The sequence below is a fragment of the Sus scrofa genome, chromosome X (assembly GCF_000003025.6).
Source record: "Sus scrofa isolate TJ Tabasco breed Duroc chromosome X, Sscrofa11.1, whole genome shotgun sequence".
NCBI lineage: Eukaryota > Metazoa > Chordata > Mammalia > Artiodactyla > Suidae > Sus > Sus scrofa.
In genome coordinates, this window is record NC_010461.5 from 79000723 (window position 1) to 79027678 (window position 26956).

Consider the following 26956-nt stretch of genomic DNA (forward strand, 5'->3'; position numbering starts at 1 on the left):
AGTTCAAGTAGTTTTTGGGTTGAGTCCTTAGAGTTTTCTATGCATAGGGTCATGTCATCTTTATTTTGTGACCTGCTTATTTCACTTAGCACAGTGTCCTCCATGTTGTTGCATATGGCAGGATTTCCTTCTTTTTTAAAGCTAAGTAATATTCCACTGTATGTATATACTACACTTTATATATTCATTCATCCTTTGATGGACATTTAGATTGTTTCCATATCTTGGCTATTGTGAATAATGCTACAGTAAACATGGGAGTGCAGTTATCTCTTCAAGATTTGATTTTCAGTTCTTTTGGATATATACCCAGAAGGGAATTGCTGGGTCATATGATAGCTCTTTTTTAATTATGAGGAATCTCTATAACATTTTCCATAGTCCATGTACCATTTTACATTCCTAGCAACAGTGTACAAAGGTTCCAGTTTCTCCACATCGTCACCAACACCTATTTCTTTTTTTTTTAATAATAACCATTTTTACAGATTTGTGGTGATATCTCATTGTAGTTTTGATCTACATTTTCCTGATGATTAGCAATGTTGAGTATCTTTTCATAAACCTGTTGGCCACATCTTTTTTGGAGAAATATCTATTCACATTTTAATGCAGTCATGGAATTGCCCATTTTTAAGTTATGGAATATTTTAGTTTTGTAAGCATTAGAAGCATGTATAGAATGAAAGTATTTTAGGACACGTGCCATTTTATAGTCATTATGATAGCAGGAGATTTTTAACATAGGAAAGCTTTAGTACTATCCAGGTAAGTTTCATGTATCATTTCCTGTCTTCACATTCTCTATTTATCTAAGCCTGTGGCTATGATTGCTAAGGCTTTTAAAGAAGGCCAAAGGTGATAATAACCACCAGTATCTACTGATCATGATGATTTCTGAAAGCCTGTCTAGTTAAGGAGTTATTTTAAACTAGCTTTGCTCTACTGATTCTTGGGACAGCAGTGCCCACTCATGGAATTCTTACTATTTCTTGAACCCAAGATAAAGCCAAAATGTATGATACAAGGAAAATATACTGGGATTCAAAAAAACAAAACTGTGAACTCTATGTATTCAAGACATTTAATCTTAATTTTATAATAGCTTTTTGTTCATTTGAAAAGAGGGGTTGAGATATACTTCAATGAGAAAATGCAAAAATATGAAGTACAAAATGTGAATTATTTATGCCTGGGTTCATCAGAAATCTGTTAGTTTGCAAAGTAATCTTAATGTATCTTTCCTACTACAGCATTTTCATTGTATATATACTTTGTTAACTAGTCTCCCATAGCAGGGTTTAAGGCATATTGGTAGATTAGGACAGTTTTCTTGACTCTTTCTTTGACTAGGACAAATTTCTGAATGATTCTAGAAGTGATTTCAGTACAATTCAGATAATTTTTTTAATTGACAGAAGGAATGACTCTTGGACTGTCATTTCTTTATGTAGAGTTGCCCTTAGCTGAAAGTGGCTCAAAAATTAGGAGAAATTAAAATTCCGATTATTTTGTAGGAAAGATACTGTGCTCTTAGAAAGATCCTTTGGGGAATATTTGTGATGACTTTAAAAGAAATATATTAAAAGTCATTCTTCTTTGAGTAGTAGCAGTAACTCTATTGTCTTGAGTAAGCATGTCAAACTGCTTGTCATCTCCTATAAGATCATGATTATCAAGTGTAATTATCTAGTCTGTTTTGACTCTGAATCACTTTAGATTAGTCATACTTACGTTGGAAATTAAGATAACTCTGGCTTGGGTTGTCGGTGTCAGAAAGTGGGACACTGGACAAGGAGAAATCTCGACAAGGCTCTTTACTTCTGCAGAAGGGCGCGGGTGCTCCAAAAAGCACGTACCGAACAAAGGAACCTCCCCTATTTATCCCTAACACTGGTGATGTACCTGTCCCCTTCCCATTGGTCAGGTCAGGGTGCGCATTCTTCCAGGTTGGCTAATTGAAACAAATTGCTGCTGAGAAAAGAGGTAAAGAGGAAGGGGTTTGCAGTGGGCATTTCAGCCAAAACTGGAGCAAAATGGAGTAACCAAGATTTCCTTTGATAGAAAAGACATTATGTTACTTTCCACACTTAGCACTAACTGTTAGGAATTTAGTTATTCAGGTAGTTTTTTTCCTGTTATTTTTGTAGTAAGTTTATTTAATTTTCCAATATTTTACACCAATAAGACAAAAGGAATTGTTTTTTTTTTTAATGGCTGCATCGGTGGTATACGGAAGTTCCCAGGCCATGGATTGAATCTGAGCCACAGCCCTAAGCTACGTCATAGCTGCAGCAATGCCAGATCCTTTAACCCACTGCACCAGGCTGGGGATAGAACCCTTGTTTCCACAGCGACCCAAGCTGCTGCAATCAGATTCTTAACCCACTGTGCCACAGCAGGAATTCCAACGGGGGTCTTACTGGACCCACAGTAGTTAGATGCATTCTAGAAAGTTTTCCACATGCTTACATCTGTGAACATGTAGCTTAGCAAAAAATGTACTCTAGTCTTGTGTTACTTTTCCTGCTTGTGATTTCTTTAGCAAAGATCAGCTAAATAATAATAATAATAATGATGATTTCCTCAAAATGAAGTTATATTTTTTTAAAGTAATAAAGAAACAGCATGGTTATGGCCATATGATTTAGCAATGAAGTTTAGCAGCAAGTGTTTTGGGGCAAGAGCGTACTATTCATTCTACTTGACTGGAAAAAAAATTTCAGCTTGACTTTTCTCATGGTTCTGTTAACTATAACCCTATTACCTATAACCCTGTTCTTATATTAGTAGAGGTAAGGTGCCAACACATGAATATAGTGATAGCTGTAGAATTTCTATGTGGGAGGAGTTGAGGGATTTCACATAAAGCTTCATTTCCATAGCAGACACCAACTTGTTTTTGCTTTGATGTGGGGGATATTCATTTGGCTGAGGGGAGGTGATTGGGGTCTCAAGGCTCTCCTTGGCACTGCCACTCCTCACAGTTTCAGGACATTTTAACCTTTTGGAAGTAGAGGGTTACCTGCTGAGTACAGCATAAACCAATCTTTTGTTTGAGCAAAGCAAATAGTACTAAAAAATGGTGGGGGAGACAAAGGGAACTTACTCAAAAGACCTTGTCTTTGAGGTTAGTTAATTATTGGCATTCAAATAGATGCTGCTCTTGTCTAACTTGCAAATAGTTCACATCTATTCTTCAAAGCAGTCTCAACAGTTCTAATATGGCAACCTGTTTAGCAGCTAAAGTTACCTTAGATAGCTTTAAAGCAATTTCAGTGAATTAAAGGCCTGCCTCAATTTTAGCATATTTTTAGAAAAAAATGCATGTCTGCCTTTTTCCTCAATTAGTCCAAATTAGGGAGATTTTACTATATATTTAATTCCAGTGTTGCTGTAGGAACCTGGTAAAGGAGTAATTCATGCTGCACATTAGGTTAGAAGCAGCAATTGATTTTTGGTTCTATTTGGCTTATCTTTTTTGCTTAAGTGCTGATATTTAATTTGAAGGGAAACCTCTAAACAGGTCTATATTTTTATGTTTATCCTCTTCCTTGAACTATTGAAATAAACCCATTTGTTGATTTTGGCATGAGCTTTATTAAGGTAGTTAATATGTCTTGCTAATGTTGTTCCGTGTATTTGGATGAGCACCGTTATTTATGAATCGACGTTTTTCTTTCAGTTCAAAAGAATGCAGAAGCTTTAGAAGAAAAGAAGAGCCTGCCTACAAAGAAGAGAGTGAAAGAGTTGAGAATTTTGGATCCCAAAACAGCCCAGAATCTGTGTATGTGATATTTTCCATACAGGGCCTTGGGGTGATGGTGGTGATGAGGGATTGTTGGATGTATTTAAACAAAGTTGTAACTTCTTGGAACAGGTATATTTAGCATCTACTAGAAACAAAATTCTGTGTAAACATGATTTAAGTTGCCTTTTTGTCATTCAGCCAGAACAGAGACAACCATAATTTAGCCTTGGCCAGGCCAGGAGAAACTTAAGAATAGTAAAGCTTTGAAAATTACTGATAATTCAGCATTGTTAGAGGAAACAGCGTGAGAGCAAACGCAGAAAGGGAAAAAAGTATTGTTTTTTGGTTATTTTTTCCTCCTGCCTGAGCCTGGAAATGACAGTTTTAGAGTATTCACCAGTCACATTGGGCAAAGCCTTTTACTGCTCCTCCTTTATCCTTTGAAGTAATGGTGATGTGAGCCTGTTAAATTGTTAACCATTGCACTTTAAAACTGGTTAGTTAAATTTAAAACCTTAAACAAACCAGTCATCCCTTACGTTTGCTTGTGCTGAAGCAACTGGACAGTCAAAACCATCTTCACTTAAGCAGGCCTTTCATTTTCTTTGACATTGTCTCCCCTCTGTATTGAATTCAGCATTTTTTTTTTTTTTTTTTTTTGGTCACCACAATACACTGTGTTTATATTCTGCAGATACTAAAACACTATGCATGAGAAATTTCAACATGTCAAGCATTTGTAATTACTCAAAGAAGTGCCATGGGAGTTTATTTTTTGAAGGAATGTGCTATCGAGAATCAGATTAAAATAAACATCTCGTCATTCTCTTGTTAGTAAGAATGTTGTGGTCAGAAAAGCAATCTCTTAATAGCTGTTCTGCATGTGTACATTGCTTACCTGACAGTCCATGTTCTTTATGAAGTGGATGTTCAGTACTTAAAAAAAAAAAAACAGTATGATCTTAATTGCTACTTGATATCTGTCAACATTATTTATTTGGATTATGGATATCTCATTTGGTGTTTATGTCTGATTAATCATTTGCCTGGACATGGAGGATGCTTTTTCTTTAGATATCAGTGAAGTCATATAACCTTTCCATGCAAAAAAGTAATTTTCAGAAACATATTCATTTTCTGGTGATAAGATCATATGAATGTTCTTTTGTGTGTGTGTGTTTGAGGCCACTCCTGCTGTGTATGGAGGTTCCCAGGCTACAGGTCGAATCAGAGCTGCAGCTGCCAGCCTAGGCCACAGCCACAGCAACGCAGGATCTGAACCATGTCTGTGACCTACACCACAGCTCAGGGCAACATCACAGCCTTAACCCACTCACTGAGTGAGGCCAGGGATTGAACCTGCATCCTCATAGATACTAGTCTGGTTTGTTACTGCTGAGCCACAATGGGACCTCCATGTGAGCCTTCTTTAAAAAGTTTGTTTAGTGGAGGTTAAAGTGGAATGTATTGTTGATCAATGCTTTCTCAGTCAGTGTAAGCTTATCTAGGTGTAATTGGTTGTGTTTTTCCAATATAACATAATATATATCCAATTAAGAAAAAGTTGACAAGGGAAATTGTGATTCAACCTAAAAGCAACTAAAAGCATACCGCATGAATGTTATTAGGAATTCAGAGAACATTAATGATTCAGACACTTTAATTTTTTCTTATGTGGGAGAACTACAAAGTAGATTGATAAGTTTTTTTAAAGTACTGGGTTACTTTTCTTGTCATTCTTGAGAAGTACTTTGTTGGATGCCTCTGACAATCTCCACAGTAAATCCTACATTAAATTAACAGGCCAACTTGAAATAAACCTTCTTACTTTTCATAGGCTGTTTTGTATTAGCTTAATCTAAAATGCATAAGCATGTGGTCATCAGTGCTGTTAGTAGTTTTATCTCATATATAAATATGCATGAGCTATAAACAGTAGAACCTGAGCTAATAGGCCATTTTGCCTAAATAAGTAGTGTAGTCCATCAAATGGAAACTACTTTTGTTTGTTCATAATTCTGTAAATTAATTTTAGGGACAGGAATTTCATATTTTCAGTTTATGAAGTGGGAATCAGGTATTTGTTATTATTTGACAGGACGTTAAAATTCTGATGCTGCTCACTTTAATAAAATCAATTTTTATTTTAGCTATCTTCCTAGGATCATATCGTATGCCATATGAAGATATAAAAAACATCATTCTGGAGGTTAATGAAGATATGTTGAGTGAGGCCTTAATTCAGGTAACTTGCATATTTTCTTTTTAAATTTCATTTTCATAGATATTTCTAGATTTCTATCTTCTCAACGGAGTTGTGTGAAAATGTTCCATATTTGGATAATAGGATTAGGAATATCTAGCTGTGTGGATAGTAAGAGGATTCAACATAGCAGTTCGAAGTTCTAGCTATGTTTCCACCATTTATTAGATATGTGACCTCTTAAATTTAAGTCCATACACATATAGACGCATCATTCCCTGTACATAAAAATACAAGTATTTCATCATAACAATGACTTGTTAAGTACATATTGTTATTACCCTTATATGGACGTAAAAGTATAGAGGTCAAGATGGTAAATAGCTTCTTCAGGTTCAATATAAAGTAAAGATCAAGCTAAAGTTATCCATTGTTAGGCACTTAACGTGTGCTAGGGATTGTGCCAAGCACTTTATACATTAAAAGAAAAAAAAAATAGGAGTTCCCGTCATGGCTCAGTGGTTAACGAATCCAACTAGGAACCATGAGGTTGCGGGTTCAGTCCCTGGCCTTGCTCAGTGGGTTAAGGATCTGGCGTTGCTGTGAGCTGTGGTGTAGGTTGCAGACACGTCTCGGATCCCGCATTGCTGTGACTTTGGTGTAGGCTGGTGGCTACAGCTCTGATTCGACGCCTAGCCTGGGAATTTCCATATGCTGTGGGAGTGGCCCTAGAAATGGCAATAAATAAATAAGTAAATAAAAATACTATGAGTATTTAAAAAAATTTTTTTTAATTATTTTTGTTTGTTTTTTGGCCACACCTATGGCATACAGAAGTTCCTGGGCCAGGCATCGAACCTGCACCACAGCGGTGACAATGCCAAATCCTTAACTGCTAGGCCACCAAGGAATTCTGCACTTTATATATACAATTATATGGAACAAGTACTATTATCCTCATTTTACAGATAAGGAAACTAGAGGCTTAGAGAGATTGCCCACTGTCGCCTAGTTGGTAAGTGGTAGAGTGGTAGAGTTGAGATTCAGAACAAAGCCTATCATGACTCTTAAGCCATTGCTCTTTTTATTTGATTTTTCTGCCTCCAATGAGTGAATTCTTTCAGTTTGACAAAGCCTTTTTCCTCATCTGAGATTACTAGGTCACTGTGAGGATTAAACCAAATAAACTGCTTTGTAGAATAAAGTGCTATATATAAGAACTAATTCATACAATTCTTGGTATATTTGGCCCTCTCTGGTTAATTTTTGGAAGGAAGAACTGCAAAGATTTTTCATGGATAGGCATAGTCATTGAAGGTTTTTTGTTGTTATTTGTTTTCGATCCATGCAGTTTTCTTTGATTTTAAGAAGATCAAGTAGTTAATACTGTAATAAGTTTATCATATCACCCTTAGACTATTTCTCAATCTCAGAGAACCAGTGTCTGTCATTTGAGCAGGCCATGTCTATATGGAAGTTCCTCCATTGTGTAGTGTAGGCTTGCATTAGTTTATCTCATATATATGTGTTAAATATAGATGTATTTCTTTTCTAGAGGACAAAGGTTTAATGAGTTTATGTAGGCTCTTTATCATTATGACACATATTAACTGCAACAAAAGTTACACCATGAGAAGAAATCCCTTTGTGGAACTGTTTTTTCAAAAATGTTTTTCCTTTGTCCAACTAGCAAGTCCAGAGTTCTCTGAGTTGAAATGGAGAGCCGATCACACTTGTCCTCCCCATCTTAGTCCCATGATTCTTTGCATAAAAGTCAGAATAAGCAAGACAGGAAGCCTAAATGTGACTTTGTTCTCCCTCTTTTTTTTTCCCCCCCAACTGGACAGTTTAATTTTAAAGTACAATAAGGCAAATAAACTCCCGACTCCTATTCAGTAGTTGAAGCTTTCTAGCCTTTTCTGTGTAATTAAATTGTAGTAAAAGAACCGTATTTTGAAGAATTAAACTACAGATATATTTATTTTACCCATTAAAACCATAGCTTTTCCTTCACATGTCTTGGTAAATGAAAAAGGATGTAAATGTGCAGAATGCTACTATGGTATTTACCCAGTAGCATTAAAAAATATTATTTTTAACGTCACATTTTCAACTCTTTAGGGAATGTGAAAAACAGAAGAATTCTCACTTATGAATGCCCCTCCAATATGCCACAAGCTTTAAAAACGTATATATAGAAATGTATTACCTGGGGTTTTTTGTTTGTTTCACTTTATTTTGTTGCATAAATGATACATATTTGTTTCTCTCTTTAAATTGCCTGGTCCACTTGGGAGGAATGAATTGCTTACAATTTGGAGATGGCAGTAAATTATGTCTAAATTCTTAAATTCAGCTTGGTTTAATCTTATCCACTCTGCAGTCAAAAAAACTAGTTGTGAAATCATATTATTATTGTAAATCTTGGGTTGTACTCTGGGAAAGTGAGCAAAGGAGAATCACAAAGCACAGATCCAGCCAGGCACCTTCTGTGCACCTTATATGGGATGGATACTGTTTACTGGGAATGGGTTAACCTGGGCCTGTCTTATCTCCTCCTCTTTTCTAGACCCCATTCCCTTTTCCAAGCCTTTTATCTTTTCTCTTTTTCACATCTCTGTGTTTTACCCCTCGCATCCTTTGCCTCACCAATTTTGTGCTTTCTGTTTGTGGAAGGCATGCCACTTGAGGACTTTTTTCCAGGCTGGCCTGCTTTTTTCCTCAATGCCAGATACTCTAAAATTTCCTCTCCTTCTTTACCCTGCTCAACCAAAACTCATTTTCTCAGTTCTGCTTGTAGGAGAAAACAATTTAACATGTAATTTAATAGTATGCATGATTGGAATTGTGCTGCTTGGGCACGAGGCACAAATGGTGAATAACTCATCTGAGTTATTAAAGTTAGTATGATGTTTATCCAGACAAATCAAATGTCTTGAGTACCATCTGGTAAGGAGGAAGGTCTGGGGTAGAAACAATTATTTGATTTTTAAGTACCCAGAGGAGATTGTTTCCCTCAGGCAAAAGAAAAGACTAGACTCACCAGTGCCTTTCTCCCTCTCATCCTAGAAAGAGTTTGCTTCAATGATGCAAAAGTAACATCAATTTGCCATTCAAGGGAGATGTTTACCATTTATGTCTAATTACCATGTAACACATCGATAATGCATAGCATTAAATATGTATCATCAGATTAACTTTGTTGTAAGTTCTATTTGATTGCAGTGCTAACTCCTTCCATGCATAATCATAATTTGTTGCTCATGTGCATGGTTGTCTCCTCATAACAACAAAAAACAATTAAGGACACATTGTTTCCCAGAGACTTGAATTAACATCAGTATTACTTCTGCTTGTATGGGTCAGTAGGCTCTTTCCTGCCAGACAATTAATAGATTTTAGTTATTTGGCAGGATAAATGTCTTACTTAAAGAAAAACACAAAAATAAACAAACAAACAAAACCAAAATAACACCATCAAAAAAAGAAAATAAAAACCCTTTTATTTAATCAGCAAGATCAATCCCCAAATATAAGATTATTAATAAAAACTATTAATGTTTCCTTTATTTCAAAATATATACATATAAGCTAGAAACCAAGTTCACTATATAGAAGAAGTTGAAAAGACCTAAAATACTTAACACATAGAAACACTTAAAAAGTACATGATATCCTGAGATTGTTGAGGAGTTTTTAATATATGCAATTATGAGTTAGTTCCAAATAATGTGCACTAAATTTAGGTGATACTTGCAGTCATTATTTCAGCTTTGAAAATCTGCTTTGGCATAATTGAATTTGATCTATTGAGAGAAAAATCTAAGACCAGTGAGTATTTTTAGGGTATCAGTGACAAAAATGAAATATCTGTAGGCCCACTTACATATAGAACATTGACAAAGAAATGGAATTATAAGTTTTAAAACAATGACTCAAGTGTTAAAGGGAAAATAAAAATGTATTCTAATTTAGAACATTAGTGCATGCAAATAATTCTTTAATATTGGTAGGGCATTTATGGTCATACTCACAAAGCTTATGCAGAAAAATATGGTTAACATAGAAGACAGTATAAAATTGTTACAGAAAAATTTACAAAGGTATTAATAATTTATAAAGATTTATATATATATAAAGCAGGTGCTGATAACCAGGGGTTCAAAGACTTATCTGAGGTGCCATGGAGAGAATTCAGGGTCGTCTTAACTTAGTTGTGAAAAAACTACATCTTTATTTTCTTTAATTTCTCACTAATATTTTGGATTTCATTTGATTAACAATGTTAGCAGCAGATCAAAGTAGAATTAATAGTACTTCAAACTTTGTCACTAATGGAAATAATAAATATTTTCATATCACATTAAATTATTGGCAGATATCTTGAAATAATATTTATAGTCATTCCTACTTCAAAATTATACTGGTTATTAAAGCTGCCACTAGATCTTATTTTTTAATGCTTTAATCAAGAGCAGATCTATTATTATATCATAATTTATTTTCGTAAATATGTTGATAACTATTTCAGTATAATTGGTTTATTTTGTATTCTTATGTATTTTATCTCGAGAAGTGATCCATAAACTGATGTTAAAGAGTTCATGGAAAAAACAAGGAGGATAGAAATTAGTACAGAAAAGTTTCTCAATCAAGATGGCAAACATAAGTTGTTCCCACCTTTAGTTACCCTCGCACTATCCATAGAAAAGGTACCATTGTGAAAATTCCAGACCCAGGGGTGAGGCTAAAGCACCCTCCTAGACCAGAGAGTCTAATTATCACATTAGAAGGGTGAGATGATCAGCTGTATTCTGACCACATTTCCCCTCTCCAGACTGGCCCATTGCCACACTGAGCGTCCCCCGCCCCCACGCCCCCCCGAGCCAATAGTTTCTCCAGTGGGGAAAAGAGAAATCTGGATGAACTTTCAGGTCCCCCCGCATTGTGAAACATTTCCCAGAAGGCCCATTTGGACCTCACTTCATAGAAGTAAATGGGGGAATCTAGGGCTCAAACATTGGAGATCAGATAGAAGTAGAGGCGGGATGGGGCTTACAGCAATCAGCACTCAGTTCTTAGTAGACTGCATTTTTGCTTGTAGTAGTATCTAAGCAGAGATCCTTGCCAGTGGCTTGGTCCATTTTCAGAGTCAAATTGGTGACCCCATCTGGCTAGGGAGTTTTGTTGACAGTTCTGCCTGCTTTAAGTCCCCAGTTAATGGGCCCTACCAGACATGGTGCCTGCTCTGCTGTCCTGCCTGGAAAGGAAAGTAAATCTGCAGCCCTGTATAACTGCTGAGAATAGGTTCTAGTCTTACCAGAACAACTAGCCTAGCCTAAAGAACCCAGGCAACTGTGAACCCCATCCTACAGCCCTGCCTGGTCAGGGAGCCAAGCAGGCGTCTTGCCCAGCTGTTAAACATATTTTGTGTCTTCACATAACTAGAGAGCCTGAACAGTGACCCTGGGTAGTCTCAGAGCTAAACCTTTAATAACACCAAGCTATGGAGTCCAGCCTATAGTCCCCCTCAGTAGCAGAGTACAGTCTATGACCCTGCCCAATTGCTAAACACCCAAACTTGCCCAGGCCCACAGCCTCACATAGGCAGGGAACCCAGCAAATTACCCTGCCCAATTGTGGAACATAGCCTGTTGCTTTGCCTAATAAGGGATCATAGACAGTGACCATTCCCTGACCACAGAGCACAATACACCAGACTGCAGGATACATTCGGAGGCCACATCCCACCAGAGAGCCCTATTGAATCCTGAGGCTTAGCCTGTGGCCCTGCCCAGGGTTGGGGCACAGCCTGAAGCCCCACATGGTGGCACCGCACAATCTACAGCTCCAGGTGAACATAGTCCAGCCAGCAGTGCCATCCACGCAAGGAGCACAGCCTGAAACCTCAGCTGACCAGTAGCAACTGCAAAGCCCATCACATGGCCCTGCACAACTGTTAAATCCAACCAGTGACCTTACCTTGACAGGAAACACAACCTGTGTCTCCACTGACCAGAGGTTATTACAGAACCTAGCTAATGGCCCCACTTGAAGAACACACAGTTAGCAACCCCACCCAATCAGGGAGTCCAGCCAGTGGCCCTACTTGGCACCCCAGTAGCCTGACCCAACTAGGGACCCCAGTTGACTTATCCAATACCTCAGGCTGAGCTGACGAGTGAAGGACTTACCCTGTGATGGCTATTTGTTCAAATGCACAGATACTAATACAATGAATCAAGAATCACAAAGAATCATGAGGATGCAGAATCATGAGGATGCAGAATACTAGTCAGTATTCAGATAAAAATAATACCACTATGGGAAACTAATAGAACTCCAATAACTAACTCTAAAGAAATGAAGATGTATGAACTTTCTGAAAAGTAACTAAGAACTTCTAAAAGAAGTTCACTGAACTATGGGAATACAGACAGACAACCAAACAAAATTGGGAAAACTGTGTATAGACAAAACTAGAAGTTCCACAAAGGAAAAGTGACCATCAAAATAAACCAAACCAAAGTCCTAGGGCTGAAGAATAGTGCGAATGAACTGAAAAATTCAATGGAATGATTCAAGATCACACTTGATCAAGCAGAAGAAAACCTGAGTGACCTGGAAGGTAATCCACTTGAAATTATTCAGTCATAGGGGTAAAAAGGAAAAAGAATGAAAAAAAGTAAAGAAAGCCTACAGGACTATCAGCAAATTTCTCAAGAGAAGCATTATAGGCCAGGAAAATATGAAATAATATAGTCAAAATATTGGAATAAAAACTGTCAACCAAGACTACTATATGTGGAAAAGCTGTCCTTTAGAAATGAAGGAGAAAGGAGTTCCTATTGTGGCATAGTGGAAATGAATCTGACTAGTATTCATGAGGATGCAGTTTCAGTCCCTGGCCTTGCTCAGTGAGTTGGGGATCTGGCATTGCTGTGAGCTCTGGTGTAGGTCACAGATCTGGCTCGGATCCCTCGTTGCTGTAGCTGTGGCACAGGCTGGCAGCTGTAGCTCCCATTTGACCCCTAGCCCAGAACTTCCATATGTCACAGGTATGGCCATAAAAAGAAAAAGAAAAGAAAAAAAGAAAGGAAATGAAGAAAATGTATTCTCTCAAACAAACAAAAGCTGAAGAAGTTCATCATCACTAGACCTCTTGTATAGGAAATACTAAAGGGTAGGGGGGGTTTATTTTTTGTTTTTAAAAGGTTTTTTTTTTTTTTTAATGACCACACCCAGAGCATAGGGAAGTTTTCAGGCTGAGGATTGAATCTGAGCCACAGCTAACAGGTGTTTTGTAAGCTGAAATGAAAAGATGCTAATTCAAATCATAAAAACATATAAATGTGTAAAACTCACTGATAATTGTTAACATATAGTCAGTCTCTAATATAATGGTGTTGCATAATTCATTTATGACTTGTTTAAAAGTTAAAGCACCAATATATTAAAAATAATCATAACTTAAATAATCTATTATAAAATACACAGGGTAAAAATGGAAATTGTAACATCAATAGCCTAAAATAGCATAAGTTATGGGGGGGGGAGTAAAATTATAAGGTTAATATGCTGTGGAAGTTAAGTTGTTATCACCTCAAACTAGGGTGTTATATAAGTATATTTTATGTAAACCTCATAGTAATCACAAAGGAAAAACCTATAGCAGATTCAAAAAAGATTATAATACAGGAGTCAAAACATACTGCTGCAAAAAGTACTCAAATGACAAAAGGTGAAAACAATGGAAGAAGCAAGGAATGAAACATTCAGAAAATAATTAATAAAAAACAAAAAGCAAGTTCCAGCCTACCAACAGTTTCTTTAAAGGCAAATGTATTAAATTTTCTTGTCAATGACAGAATGGCTATATGTATAAAAAATAAGATTGAAAACATACGCTGTCCATAAGAGTCTCACTTTAAGTACACACATAGATTGAGAGTGAAGGGATAGAAAAACATACTTCAAGCAAATGGTAACCAAAAGAAAGCAAAGGTCACTACACTTATCACAGACAAAATATATTTTAAGTTAAAAAAAAAAAAAAGGTCAAGACAGACAGACAAAGAAGGTCATTATATAACCATAGGGTGATCAATTCATCAAGAAGATATAACAACTGTACATGGGGACTTTCTATTGTGGCTCAGTAGGTTAAGAACGCAATTAGTATCCAGAAGGATGTGGTTTTGATCCCTGGCCTTACTCAGTGGGTTAAGGTCTGGCATTGCAGTGAGCTGTGGCATAGGTCACAGGTGTGGCTCAGATCCCACCTTGCTGTGGCTGTGGCATAGGTTGGTAGCTTCAGCTCTGATTTGACTCCTAGCCTGGGAACTTTTATTTACTGCAGGTGTGGCCATAAAAAAAATTACAGATGTTTATGTACCTACCATTGGAACAATTAGATATATAAAGTAAATACTAATAGTACTAAAATGAAGGCTAAAAGGAGTAGTAAAGAACAATAAAGTAATAATCGAGTACTTTAATACCCTGCTTTTAACAATGGTAGAGCATACAGAGAACCAATAAGGAAACAGTGGCTTTGAACAGTATTATAACTTAATGGACCTAACAGATACATACAGAACATTTCATTCAACAGCAGAAGAATACATATTCTTCTCAAGTACACATGGAACATTCTCCAGGATAGATCATAGGATAGGTAACGAAAGGCTTAGCAAAATTAAGATTATTGAATTTAGATCAAATATCTTTTCTTCCCACAGTGGTTTAAAACTGGAAATCTATAATAGGAATAAAGTTGGAAAATACACAAATACATGGAAATTAAACAATACACTGTGGATCAACTAATGGATCAAAGAATGAAAAGAAAGAAATAAAATAATATCCTGAGACAAATCAAAATGAAATATAATATAACAGAACTAATTGAATGGAAGATAAAAGGGCATTTCTAACAGGCACATTTATAGCAATAAAGACATCAAGAAAAAAAGGTCTCAGAAAACCTAACTTTACACTTCAAGGAATATAGACAAATAAGCAAAAACTAATCCCAAAGTTAGTAGAAGGGAAGAAATAAAGATCAGAGCAGAAATAAACAAGAGGCCAGCATTATCTTTCTTTTTGATAACAGCCATTCTGATATGTGTGAGATGATATCTCATAGTAGTTTTAATTTGCTTTTCCCTGATGCTTGGTGATATTGAACATCTTTTCATGTAGTTGTTGGGCATTGAAATATTTTCTTTCAAAAAATTTTATTTGAATCCTTTCCTCACTTTTTATCAGATTAGTTGTTTTTTTCTGTTGAATTTTATGAGTTCCTTGTATATTTTGGATAATAACCCCTTCTTAGATATGCAGTTTGCAAATATTTTCTCACAGACCATAGATTGTCTTTCCACTCTGTTATTTCCTATGTTGTGTGAAAGGATTTTACTTTGATGTAGTCCCACTTATTTAATTTTGCTTTTATTGCTTGTTAATTTAGTGTCACATGCAAAAATATCTAGGAGATTTTTCCCTGTTCTTTTTATTAGGAATTTTATGGTATAGACCTTATATTTAAATTTTTAATCCATTTCAAGTTAATTTTTGTGAGAGGTGTGAGATAAGGGTCTAGTTTCATTCTTTTGCATATGAAAATCCAATTTTCAATCATATATTGAAAAGACTATCCTTTTCCCCTTCTTGGCTCCCTTGCCAAATACTGGTTGAGTATGTATGCATGCATTTTAATTCTGGGTTCTTGAATCTGTTCCATTGATCTATGTATCATATTGTTTTGATTACTATAGTTTTGTAATAAAGTTTGATATTAGGAAGTGTGAATACTCCATCTTTGTTCTTTTTTGGGATTGTTTTGTATGTTCATGGACTTTTGTGGTTCCATATGAATTTTAGGATTGTTTTTTATATTTCTGTTAAAAAAAATGCCACTGGAATCTTGATATGGATTTCATTGACTCTGTGGATCGCTTTGGGCAGCGTGGACATTTTAACAAAATTAACTATTCTAATCCATTAACATGGAATATCTTTTCAATTATTTGTGTCTTTTACAGTTAAATTTCTTAGTTTTCAGTGTAAAGGATATTAAATCACTGTATCAAAGAGATATCCATATGCCCATGTTCATTGCTGCATTGTTTTTATGATAGTCAAGACATGCAAACTACCTAGGTGTCCATTGATTGATGCATGGATAAAGAATTTGTGATGTTTGTATGTACACACACACACACACACACACACACACACACAATACTCACAGGAATATTATTCAGATTTTTAAAAGGAGGAAATATTGTCATATGTGACCACATGGATGGAACTTGAGGGCCTTATGCCAAGTGAAACATGTCAGGAAAATATAAATACTATGGGCTGTCACTGATATGTGGAATTGAGACAAATGGAATTCATAGGAACAGAGAATAGATTGTTGATTGTCAAGGGTGAGGGGAAGGGGGGAATGGGTGAAATGGTCCAGCTCTACAAAAGCCTAGCTATAAAATAAGTTCTGGAGATGTAATGTACAGCATAGGGACTATAGTTAACAATACTGTATTGTATATCTGAAAGTTGCTAACAGAGTAGATCTTAAAAGTCCTCATAGGAATAAAGAAAAAGTATGACTATATCTTTTAGGGTGTTTAAACAAACCTTATTGTGTTAATCATTTTAATATATACTTTTATATTTTCGTATTTACCATCATACTTCAAATCTTAAGCTTAGATAATGTTATATATCTTAACAAAACTGGAAAAAAATTTGAAAAGGAAAAAGGTTTCCCAGTTAAATGATTTACAAGGCTTTTCCCTTAAAATAGTAAAATGATCAGTGCTTACAAGGCATTAGTGGGGAGAGAGGGATGAATAGGCAGAGCACAGAGGATTTTTAAGGCAGTGGAAGTGTTCTGCTTAGTCATATAATGGTTGATACATGCCATACATTTATTAAAATCCACAGAACGTACAACACAAAGGGTGAACCCTACTGTAAACTATGGACTTTAGGCAATATTGACATGTCAATGTAGGTTCATCAATTGTTACATATACACCATTCTAATGGGGACGTTAATATTGGGGGAGGCTATACATGCATGAGGGCAGGAAATATATGAAAATTCCCTTTATTTCCTTCTCAGTTTTTCTATAAACCTAAAACTGCTCTAAAAAATAAAATCTAATAAGAAAGAAACTAGTACAGTAATGATATCAGGGGGAAAATACTTCTTTTGATATCCTGAATTGCAGTGACTTACTTGAAGTAGTTATTTTCTTACAGTTCTTTGTTAAAACAATCCACACTACATACCAGACACCTTTACTCCTTAAGCGAATGTTTTATTTATTGTCTTTTGGTCTCTGTCTCCCTTATTTTTAAGGGACAGATGCATTTCTGTTGGGCATGCAAATGTCCAGTGTACTATTTTTTGCTCCCCCTGCACTTGCTTTATTCCTCTGGATTTTCCTTCCTGTCCTCCCTATTGTCCCTCCTTTTTCCTCCTCTCTCTCACTTCTATCCTTTCTTTCCTTCTTCCTGTCCCTCTTTTCCTTTCTTCCTTTGTTTCTTTTAAATAAATTATTTTTTATATAAAGGTTCCTGATCTTTCTTCATAATAGTGCCTTAGTGAGGTAGAGCTCCAGGGGCTTTAATATACCTCCCTCTTACCTGGAAATTACAGAAATACCTCTATAGATGTCTTTCTGTGATAAATGTGTTACTGAACCCAGGTTCTGCTGCTCACCCCTCATAAGCCAATAATTGAAGGGGCTAGTTTCAGTAGAAAGGAAAGGTGTTTTGATTTAAAAAAAAAAAAAGGCAGCAATCTGGGGAGCAGGTGGACTCATGTCCAGAAACCAATCTGAAGATTCTACTCAGCCATGACAGGTTTTAAAGGGAAAAATTAGGCGGGTAGGAGAATCCCAGTGGAGGCAGGAGGTTGGGTTTTGAATCATTCTCTATTGAATGCAGACTGGCTGACTCTTCAGATCTTACCTTCCCCCAGTGATCTGCCTGCAGGAATGTTAAGGGGGCTGTTTGGAGTAAAGAGCTAGTCATTTTTTAGCAGCTTATTTCTTCATTCTTCTTTTTATTGAGGAAAAGTGATGAGACCAGCTCAGCAGGTGAGGGCTGAAGAATGGGTGCTGTGAAACTTAAGGAAAAAGTTAACATGAAACAAGACACAGAGACATTTATCTTTTGTTGTTGTTGTTGTTGTTGTTGTTGTTGCTATTTCTTGGGCCGCTCCCGCGGCATATGGAGGTTCCCAGGCTAGGGGTCAAATCGGAGCTGTAGCCACCGGCCTACGCCAGAGCCACAGCAACGCAGGATCCGAGCCGAGTCTGCAACCTACACCACAGCTCATGGCAACGCCGGATCGTTAACCCACTGAGCAAGGGCAGGGACCGAACCCGCAACCTCATGGTTCCTAGTCGGATTCGTTAACCACTGCGCCACGACGGGAACTCCAATTTATCTTAATTAAAGGTGGGAACCAGGGACTCAAGGTCTCAGGGACCAAGAGTGCAGCCTCAAGAAACCATACTGCTTTTATTGTGCTCTTTAGGATTAAGTCAAGTGAGGAGGGAAGCTATAGGTGTAGTATATAGGTTTTTTTAAAATTATTTTAAAAGTCACATAGCCAGTAGCTGGTTAAGCTTTTATTCTGACCTTTAGGCATTTAACAATCAATAGCATTGGGGAAGCTTGGGGTCAGCTATCTATGCATAGCATATAGAGAATCACCATTGTGCTTCTGCAGATGGCTGGCATGCCTACCTGCAGCACCCAGGATGCCTAGATTTGCATCTTGGTACTCCTTGCTAATGTATATCCTGCTAACGACCCCTCATAAACCCCTTGGGGCCATGAGGCTCATCTTCCTCTTACACTTAAGAGGACATATCATGCTGTGCAAATAGCATGCCTATCTGCACAGGTCCAGCATGCCTAGACCAATGCATTATGTCGTCATTCAGCTGACCACATGAATAATTTATGCCTTTAGGTCTTTGTTCTTAAGCTTAAGTCATTTGCCAGCATTATGACTGTTTTTCAAGCAGGAATAGAGGTAAAGGTAAAGCAGGACAAGATGGAGTTTTTACCATAGAAAATAGAAACAGAGAGGCTACAAAAATATTGTAGAAACATGTCTCCCCACAGAAAAGAATCAACAGGTTAGGCAAGACATGGCGTGCATTCAGGAGAGCATAAAAGTCAGGGGTCACTTGCTATTACTATAATTAGGTTCTTTTAAGGTTAGAAGGGAACAGAAATGGGCAAACAGGAAAGGGACAAAAGAACTGCTTTCACATGCATGGGAATATTCCAGCTGGCCTTTTCCCCCCTAGATAATTAATGCTTATGCTGACTGAATTACTTTTCTGAAACCCATTCAAGTATCCAGCCCAGAACCTGATGTGTAGGGTCTACAAGTAGCCACATGATTATGTTTTTAGATGTTGTTTTACATCTCAAAACAGATTTTTATGATTTATAGAACCTATTATTGGGTCCTGACCAAATGATTAGGGGAAAGCAAAGGTCATCCAATCCATTCCCCTGATTCCAGGCAATGCTCCTCCTAAGTCATCAAAGATAGATGGGTATCTATCGATTCTTAAGGGAAAAAACATTCTTCAACTTCCCTCAATTAACCAGTTATAGAATATAATTATTCTTACAGTCAGGAAGTTCATGCATGTGTAATAGTAGAGCTTGTTTTTGTCTCCTCAATCCATCTTTGTAATCATTGATCTATTTACGCTGCTATCGACCATCTGTATTTTATGCAGGCTTGTAAGTCTGCATGTATTCGTGCACTTTACAAGGGTGATGACTTTAGAAGACTTCAAGTATATCAATTAAGGCTATAATGGCATTAGTATTGTAGAATTTGAAAACATTTTTCTCTGAAGTAACAACTTGTATTCACCACATTCATTTTCATAATTTTTTAGGGTAAATGAAATATTAGCAATGACAGCAACAATCATAAAACATTTCTTTCCCACTTCTCATCATGGTGGATAAATAGTCATTTTATGGCATGCTACTGCAATCTAAAAATACTTGTATCCATGAGCTGCTGTTCTTTTTTCATCTTTTGCTTCTAACTGGTTTGTTGAGTAAAGTTTTTCTTTTCTTTTCTTCCCTGAAGTATTCTTTGGAACTTGTTTGCTACTTTAGTCTGTTGGTAAACTTACACCTGTTCCAAACAAGTGTGATGACTGTTTATTTTCATTTTATCTATATCTATTGTTAATTAATACTGGTATTTCATTTGTTACTATCCCCGGTTGTGCTATTGTCCATAAATGATACAGGACCATTTTACAAAGAAAGAAAAGATAGCTTTAAACAACTCATTTATTTTTTTATACTAATTGGATTGTAAAACATTTTTTAAATGCAAAAAAGTTTAGTCTATTTATACTTTGAACAATGCATAGGTCTTACTAGTAGTTTAGCAAGATATGCCTCAAAGATCATATTTTATGCTGTCTTGTAGACTTTAAGCCATAAAAGAACTTCATTAAAATTCTGGCTGTTTTGTACCACAGACCCATTGGGTCTACTGAAGTGAGATGATGATTGTGGGAGACCAGGAATTCCCTTGCAACTGTAGAACTTGGAAAGTGCCCTCATTTTCCTCAGACTTCAAGAACCCTGAACTAGGAAATGACAAGCAAGGTTAGACTCAAGCCCGATCGCCCAACTCTAAAGTGTAGCAATGAGGCCACTTTTAGATAGAAAGCTGAAGTCTCTCATCCCAAGAGAAATGGAGGGCAGAGTATCTTGTCTCCAATGTCCTCAATGAAACTAACAAAGCTAGCTTCCTAGTCACTTTTTGCTGTATTAATTTCGTTTGAATCCGAGTTCCCACTGTGGTGCAATGGGTTGGCAGGCATCTCTGGAACACCAGGATGCAGGTTTGATCCCTGGCCCAGCACAGTGGGTTAAGGGTCTGGCATTGCCACAGCTGCAGCTCAGATCTGATCCCTGGCTGGGGTACTCCATATGCCAATGGGTGCCCCCCCCAACAAATCAATTTTCTTTGAATCCAAAGATTATTGGCTAGTAATATATTTAATGAAGTATAACACCTTTGTAATTGATTACATCTATAAAACCACTTCCTCTCTTTTATGTATTCAGTGGGTAAACAAAACATTCCTTTCTCTATATATGGAATAAATACTGTACTGTTTTTTCAGTGTTCTTTTTTTGTTTTGTTTTTTCTCTTTTTTGGCTGTGCCTGCAGTGTGCAGAAGTTCATGGGCCAGGGATTGAACCCTTGCCACTGCAGTGACAATGCTGGATCCTTACACATTAGGCCACCAGGGAACTCTTTTATTGTTCTAATTCTAGATCTCCTATATAAAGTAGAAATATACCTAGTCATCAAATCTTCAATATATATGATAGTTATAGCATAATTTAACCTAATATAGTATAGTTAACATGCTATGGCATGTTTTAACAGTATAATATAGATACAGCATGATTAATATTTTAATCTCTTTAAAAAATGTTTTAGACAGGAAGGAATACACAAGGGAGATTAAATGCTCTTTATTTCTTAAGCTCAGTGGTAGGCATATAGAGTCATTATCTTATGTATGTATGGGTACACTTGTATGTGTGTGTGTGTGTGTGTGTGTATGTATATATATATATATATGTTGGGGGGGGCCTCTCCCATGGCATGTAGAGGTTTCTGGACTAGGGATAGAACCCAAGCCACTGCATTGACAATGCCAGATCTTTAAACCACTATACCACAAAGGAACTCTGTGTACATGTTTTTATATGTCTTAAATATTACACGTTAAGTAAATTTTACAGTACTTGACAAGTGCTGAAAGCATATGTTTAAGACAGGGCTCTTCAACTTTGGCACTATTGACATTTTGGACTCAGTAATTCTTTTTTGTGGAGTGCTGTCCTGTAAATTGTAGGATGTTTAACAGTACCATTGACTTCTTACCCACTAGGTTCACCTCCCCCTCCAACACAAGTTGTGACAAACAAAAATGATTCAGACTTTGACCCATGTCCACTAGTGGGCAAAATGATCCCTGGTTGAGAATCACTGTCTAAAGAATTGTTATTATTTCTGAAATATAGATAGTAAAGTTTCAGAATATAATAAGCTTTCAATCATTTTCTTTCTTTCTTTCTTTTTTTCTTATGTTCATTAGAAACCTCAAGGTAGAGATTTTGGACATTGGATTATTATAGGTAAAACCAAAACTTGATTCCAGGTGTTTAAAAAAATCTCTTTCCCAGGAATTTAACGTATTCATGTTAAGTTCAAATTCAGATAGAATTCATTCTCATTAAAAATGTCATTTAGGTAAGGCAAAAAAATATAGTGTTAACAGCTTTAAGTTTGGAGTCAAAAGCTGGGTCTGAATCCCAACTCTGCCACTTACCAGCCGTGTGAAGCTTAGAAAGTTGCCTAACTTCTCTGTTCACGTTGTCTTCGTACACTAAGTAGCTCATGAGTCTATTTGTGAGGATTAAGTTAAATCATATACCCAGAAGTCCCCCTATCACAGTGCTGGTCATGTGGTAGGCACACAACAAATGTCCTTTGAAGTGAGTGGGATCAGTTCAGTTAGGTTTGCTCTTTTTTAAACATTCTCCTTCAAAATGTTCAGTAGAATAGTCAACCATCAGTTTTCTATGTTAATAAAAAGATTTCTCAGAAGGATGATAATTCTCCTGGGGCTTCTTCATTTCTCTGCCTTGTCTGGAATGTCAGAAATAGAGACATCAAATAGGGACAAAGGAAATCTCCATGAAAAGTCTACCATTTTGGAGGGGATAATTCAGAAGCTTCACTTCATCCTCTTTGATCCTTTATATCACATTCCTTATTTTGTATTTCTGTTCATTTGCATGCTGGAAAAGTAAATGCAACCTTCCAAGGGGATAGATATACTTGACTTAAGATAGAATTGGCTGGTGGAGCTGACTCTGGGAGACTTGCAGAGATGAGATTGGGACTCTCTAGTGGTATCAAAACCTTTTACTATTTATTTATTTATTTATTTATTTATTTATTTATTTATTTTTAGAGCTGCACCCACAGCATATGGAGGTTCCCAGGCTAAGGGTCTAGTTGGAGCTGTAGCCACTGGCCTATGCCAGAGCCACAGCAATGCCAGATCTGAGCTGCGTCTGTGATCTACACCACATTTCATGGCAACGCCGCATCCTTAACCCACTGAGCAAGGCCAGGGATCGAACCCGCAACCTCATGGTTCCTAGTCGTATTCGTTTCCACTGTGCCATGACGGGAACTCCTCTTTTACTATTTTTAAGTGTTTTGCAGATTTTTAATTTTCTCCTTGAATAAATGAAATAAAACTTTATGCACCAATTGTTTCCCACAATTTTTCCTGCATGGTCGAATCTATATTACTGTAAGTTATTCATGTCTTCTTTTCATGTTGTAAAGTTTAGCTTTCAATGTTTTTACTATTATTAAGCATGAGATAAGGCTATCATAATTTGAGGTCTTCAGGGAAGATGATCTGAAAATGTTTTAGATAAGTGCGTGGCATTTTTATATTTGTGTTTTATTTGTTTAGGATTGTTATGTTGGATAGTATTAGAATCATATATTTTATATTTAGAATCATTTAAAATATGATAACATAGGAGTTCTCTCTGTGACACAGTAGGTTAAGAATCCCCCTGCAGTTGCTCTATTCACTGCAAAGGTGTGAGTTCAATCCCCGGCCCAATACAGTGGGTAAAAGCATCTGGCATTGCTGCAGCTGTGGTGTAGGTTACAGCAAGCACTCAGATTCAATCCCTGGCCCGGGAACTTCTACATGCTCTGTGTTCAGGCATAAAAAATAAAAATAAAAAATAAATAAAATATGATAACATATGAAATGATGGCTTTATGAAATTACCATCTATTATGGATAAAATTGTTTATTTTCATTTGAGCATTAGTAAACAATATTTTATAAAAATCAAAGTATCAGGAATTCCCGTTGTAGCACGGTGGAAACGAATCCAACTAGTATTCCTGAGGGTGCAGGTTCAATCCCTGGCCTCACTCAGTGGGTCGGGGATTTGGCGTGGCCATGAGATGTGGTGTAGTTCACCAACTCAGATCGGATCCCGCATTGCTGGGGCTGTGGCGTAGACCCACAACTGTAGCTCTAATTCGACTTCTAGACTGGGGACTTTCATATGCCTCAAGTGTGGCCCTAAAAAGCAAAATAAATAAATAAAAATCAATCAGTCAATCAAAGTACCTGAAATTGAGAACGTGAATTTGTCATATTCAACAGTTAATCAGAAATGTTGTGATCCATTACAAGTAATTAGTTATGATTTAATAGCTACTTTAGGTATTTGTTCTAATAAAGAATCACAAAAGATAATACACATTTAGGGGCTAACAAGCTTAAATGACAATGCTGAAACATGGCCTCAGAAGTATTTGGGGTAGGATTGCTATTTGGCAGCAAAGAAAGGGAAGATAGTTACGTGGGTGTAACCTCCTAGGAATGGGAAGAAAGCCTGGGAATGAGAGTAGATGTGATACAGAGAATACCTGATGGAAAGTTTAAAAGATCTTTTCCCTTCTCTTCCAATTATGGAACTTTCTTCTATGAAGTATTTCCTAAGGTGTGACCATTGACTCGCAGACCATATACCTTGTACTCAAATTTTGCCTTTGTATCTCGATCATGGAAATAGAGACCATCAAAAGTTATAGCTAAAATTAACTGTATACCTTCTTTTATTCATTTTCCCTATTTCGTAGAAGGAGAAACAGAGGTCATAGAGCTTTATATCACACAGCTCATCTGGTATTACAGCAACTTAGTTTGTGTGATACCGAGTTCATCGATTTATTTTTTTACTCTTGTTACTTGGCCTGTGTTTTTCCCTGCTACGGTAGGCTGATTGGTTGAGTAGGTTGGGAGTTTACTGTTGGACAGAGTAAAATGTAGCCACAAAAAGTTTACTAATTAAACAGTTAATGCAATATCTATCATCAGAAGTCAGAGTGGAAATTAAATTATCTTTTAAAATACTTTTTTCTAGTATTAGAACACATTATAAATGTCTTCATTGACATTCAGTATTGTTGGTGTTGTGAAATATATAATTAAGTGCACAGAAATAAAGACTTAATTTTACTTAATGCAGTATAAGGAGCATAGGATTCCATTTCTGCTTTAATAAGCAGGATTTTAGTAAAATGAAAGTGTAGTTCAAATATATAATTTATTTTTCCCATATGAAGCATTCAAAATGATGCACTCTTTTAATGAAATCTTTGAACTTTCTGAGAAAGATAAGTAAATATTTTGGCCTTCATTTTATAATTTTTCTTCAATGTATATAGTTGAATAAAGTTGAAAAATGAGTTGCTTCTTAGGAAAAGGAAATAAGGTGTCTTTTTCTTCTTTGAGTTCTGTTACTAATTGCTATATTATCTCCTTGAACTTTCTCTTCTTCATGGTTTATTCTTCAAATATCACTATCATTGTAGTTGGAAAAAAGTGTTGTGTTTGGGTGTTAGTCCCTTAAACCCTGTGGAACTTTGGGCAAATCACTTATCTTCTTTTAGCCTTAAATATCTTGCCTCTACAAGGGGGGGAATGTGTACTTACAAAACTGGATTATTATAATGATTAAATATGGGCATATATGCAAGCTATAAAATGCTAAACAAACAGAACACAAATATGGACGCATCCCTTGGATATCTACTTCACCCTGACCACTCATATTTTCTAGCCATTTAGTAAAGATAATTAACTCTCCACTTGAATGTTTACCTATTACTTGAAAGAGCATCCCTCAAAGAACTCAGTTTCTTCTTCTGTCTTCCAAATAAAGACCCTTCCTTATTGCCTGGAATTTTTTTCATCCTTTCTCTCTTCTTTGAGTCTGCCTGAGACTCATTCCAGCACATCATGCATTCTTACTGATCCTTTGACTAAAGATTTATCTGAGCCACACTTACCTCCCATTCCCACAGGACTAGACTTAGCTCTCATCACTTCACTCATTTTATTATTTTTTTTTTCCTAGCTGATCTTTTTGTCTCTAGGCTGCCTCCCATCCAGTGCATCTTACTTGATTCAACTCAGTTTGCTTTTTCCTCCATCAATTTTCTTCCTTAAGAATCAGTAGCAGTGATTGCCATTTAATTTTGGTTAGTTGGTTGTTTTAAATACTGTAGGGGATCTCTAGTTAATTTCATAGATTTGTCGAATTTCTCAGTCTTAATTTTGAATGATCCGTACATGACTTACCTTTGCTTTTCTCCATGCCTTTGCATCCTTTTAAGTCTCTTTCATGTCTTTCAAAATGTGATTTTAAGCTCATCTTCCCCTGGAAATACTCCCTACTTTCTATACCAAACTGAACATTGTGTTCATTCTTTATCTGCACTTTTGTACTATGGTATTCACAGCTTTTTATAATGGTCTTTGAAAATGATCTTTCCTTGTGATGCTGATATTCTGAACTATATCATAAGCATTCTCAGTATTAGTCATTTAAAAAATCCTTTTAGAACCAGTCAGATTTGTGATACTGTGTTCTGCTTATATGATAAATATTATCATATCATGTCATTTTTTGACACATTAAAGATTATCAAATTGTTTGATTGACCCTCTGTGCATATTGAGGGGGGTGAACAGTCCATGTTAAGATTGGTTTATAATTTATGTATTTTCTCTTCTTGACTGTTTAGGTCTGTGATACCTCTCAAGGATTTCTGAGAATTATAAGCCTTCTTTGTTGAACCAAAGCTCCTTATGTAAATAAGTGTAGGATTCCATACAATGTCAAGCAATACTTATATACAGTTGTGATTAGTAGTAGCTGTTTCTGTTTGTCCTAATTATTTCTGTTATAGATGACTCTGCTCTGAAATTTCTTTTGCACTGAGAGGTGAAAAGATTTCTAGTCTATACAGTTTCCCTGGGCCCCAACTGCCTTTTTGGAGGGAG

The 26956-nt window shown here is 36.4% G+C and overlaps 1 protein-coding gene across 5 annotated transcripts in view; it reads left to right on the forward strand.

Moving 5' to 3' along the window:
- DIAPH2 (diaphanous related formin 2) overlaps nucleotides 1–26956 on the forward strand; it is a 918057-nt gene that overhangs the window by 398338 nt on the left and 492763 nt on the right. For all 5 annotated transcript variants that reach the window (XR_002340795.1, XM_021080479.1, XM_021080480.1 and 2 more), the window contains 2 exons: nucleotides 3686–3787; nucleotides 5902–5996. Coding sequence is in view for 4 of the 5 variants with exons in the window: in XM_021080479.1 (XP_020936138.1) it covers nucleotides 3686–3787; nucleotides 5902–5996 (197 nt within the window). In the remaining variant the exon portion in view is untranslated. The remainder of the gene's footprint in view (nucleotides 1–3685; nucleotides 3788–5901; nucleotides 5997–26956) is intronic.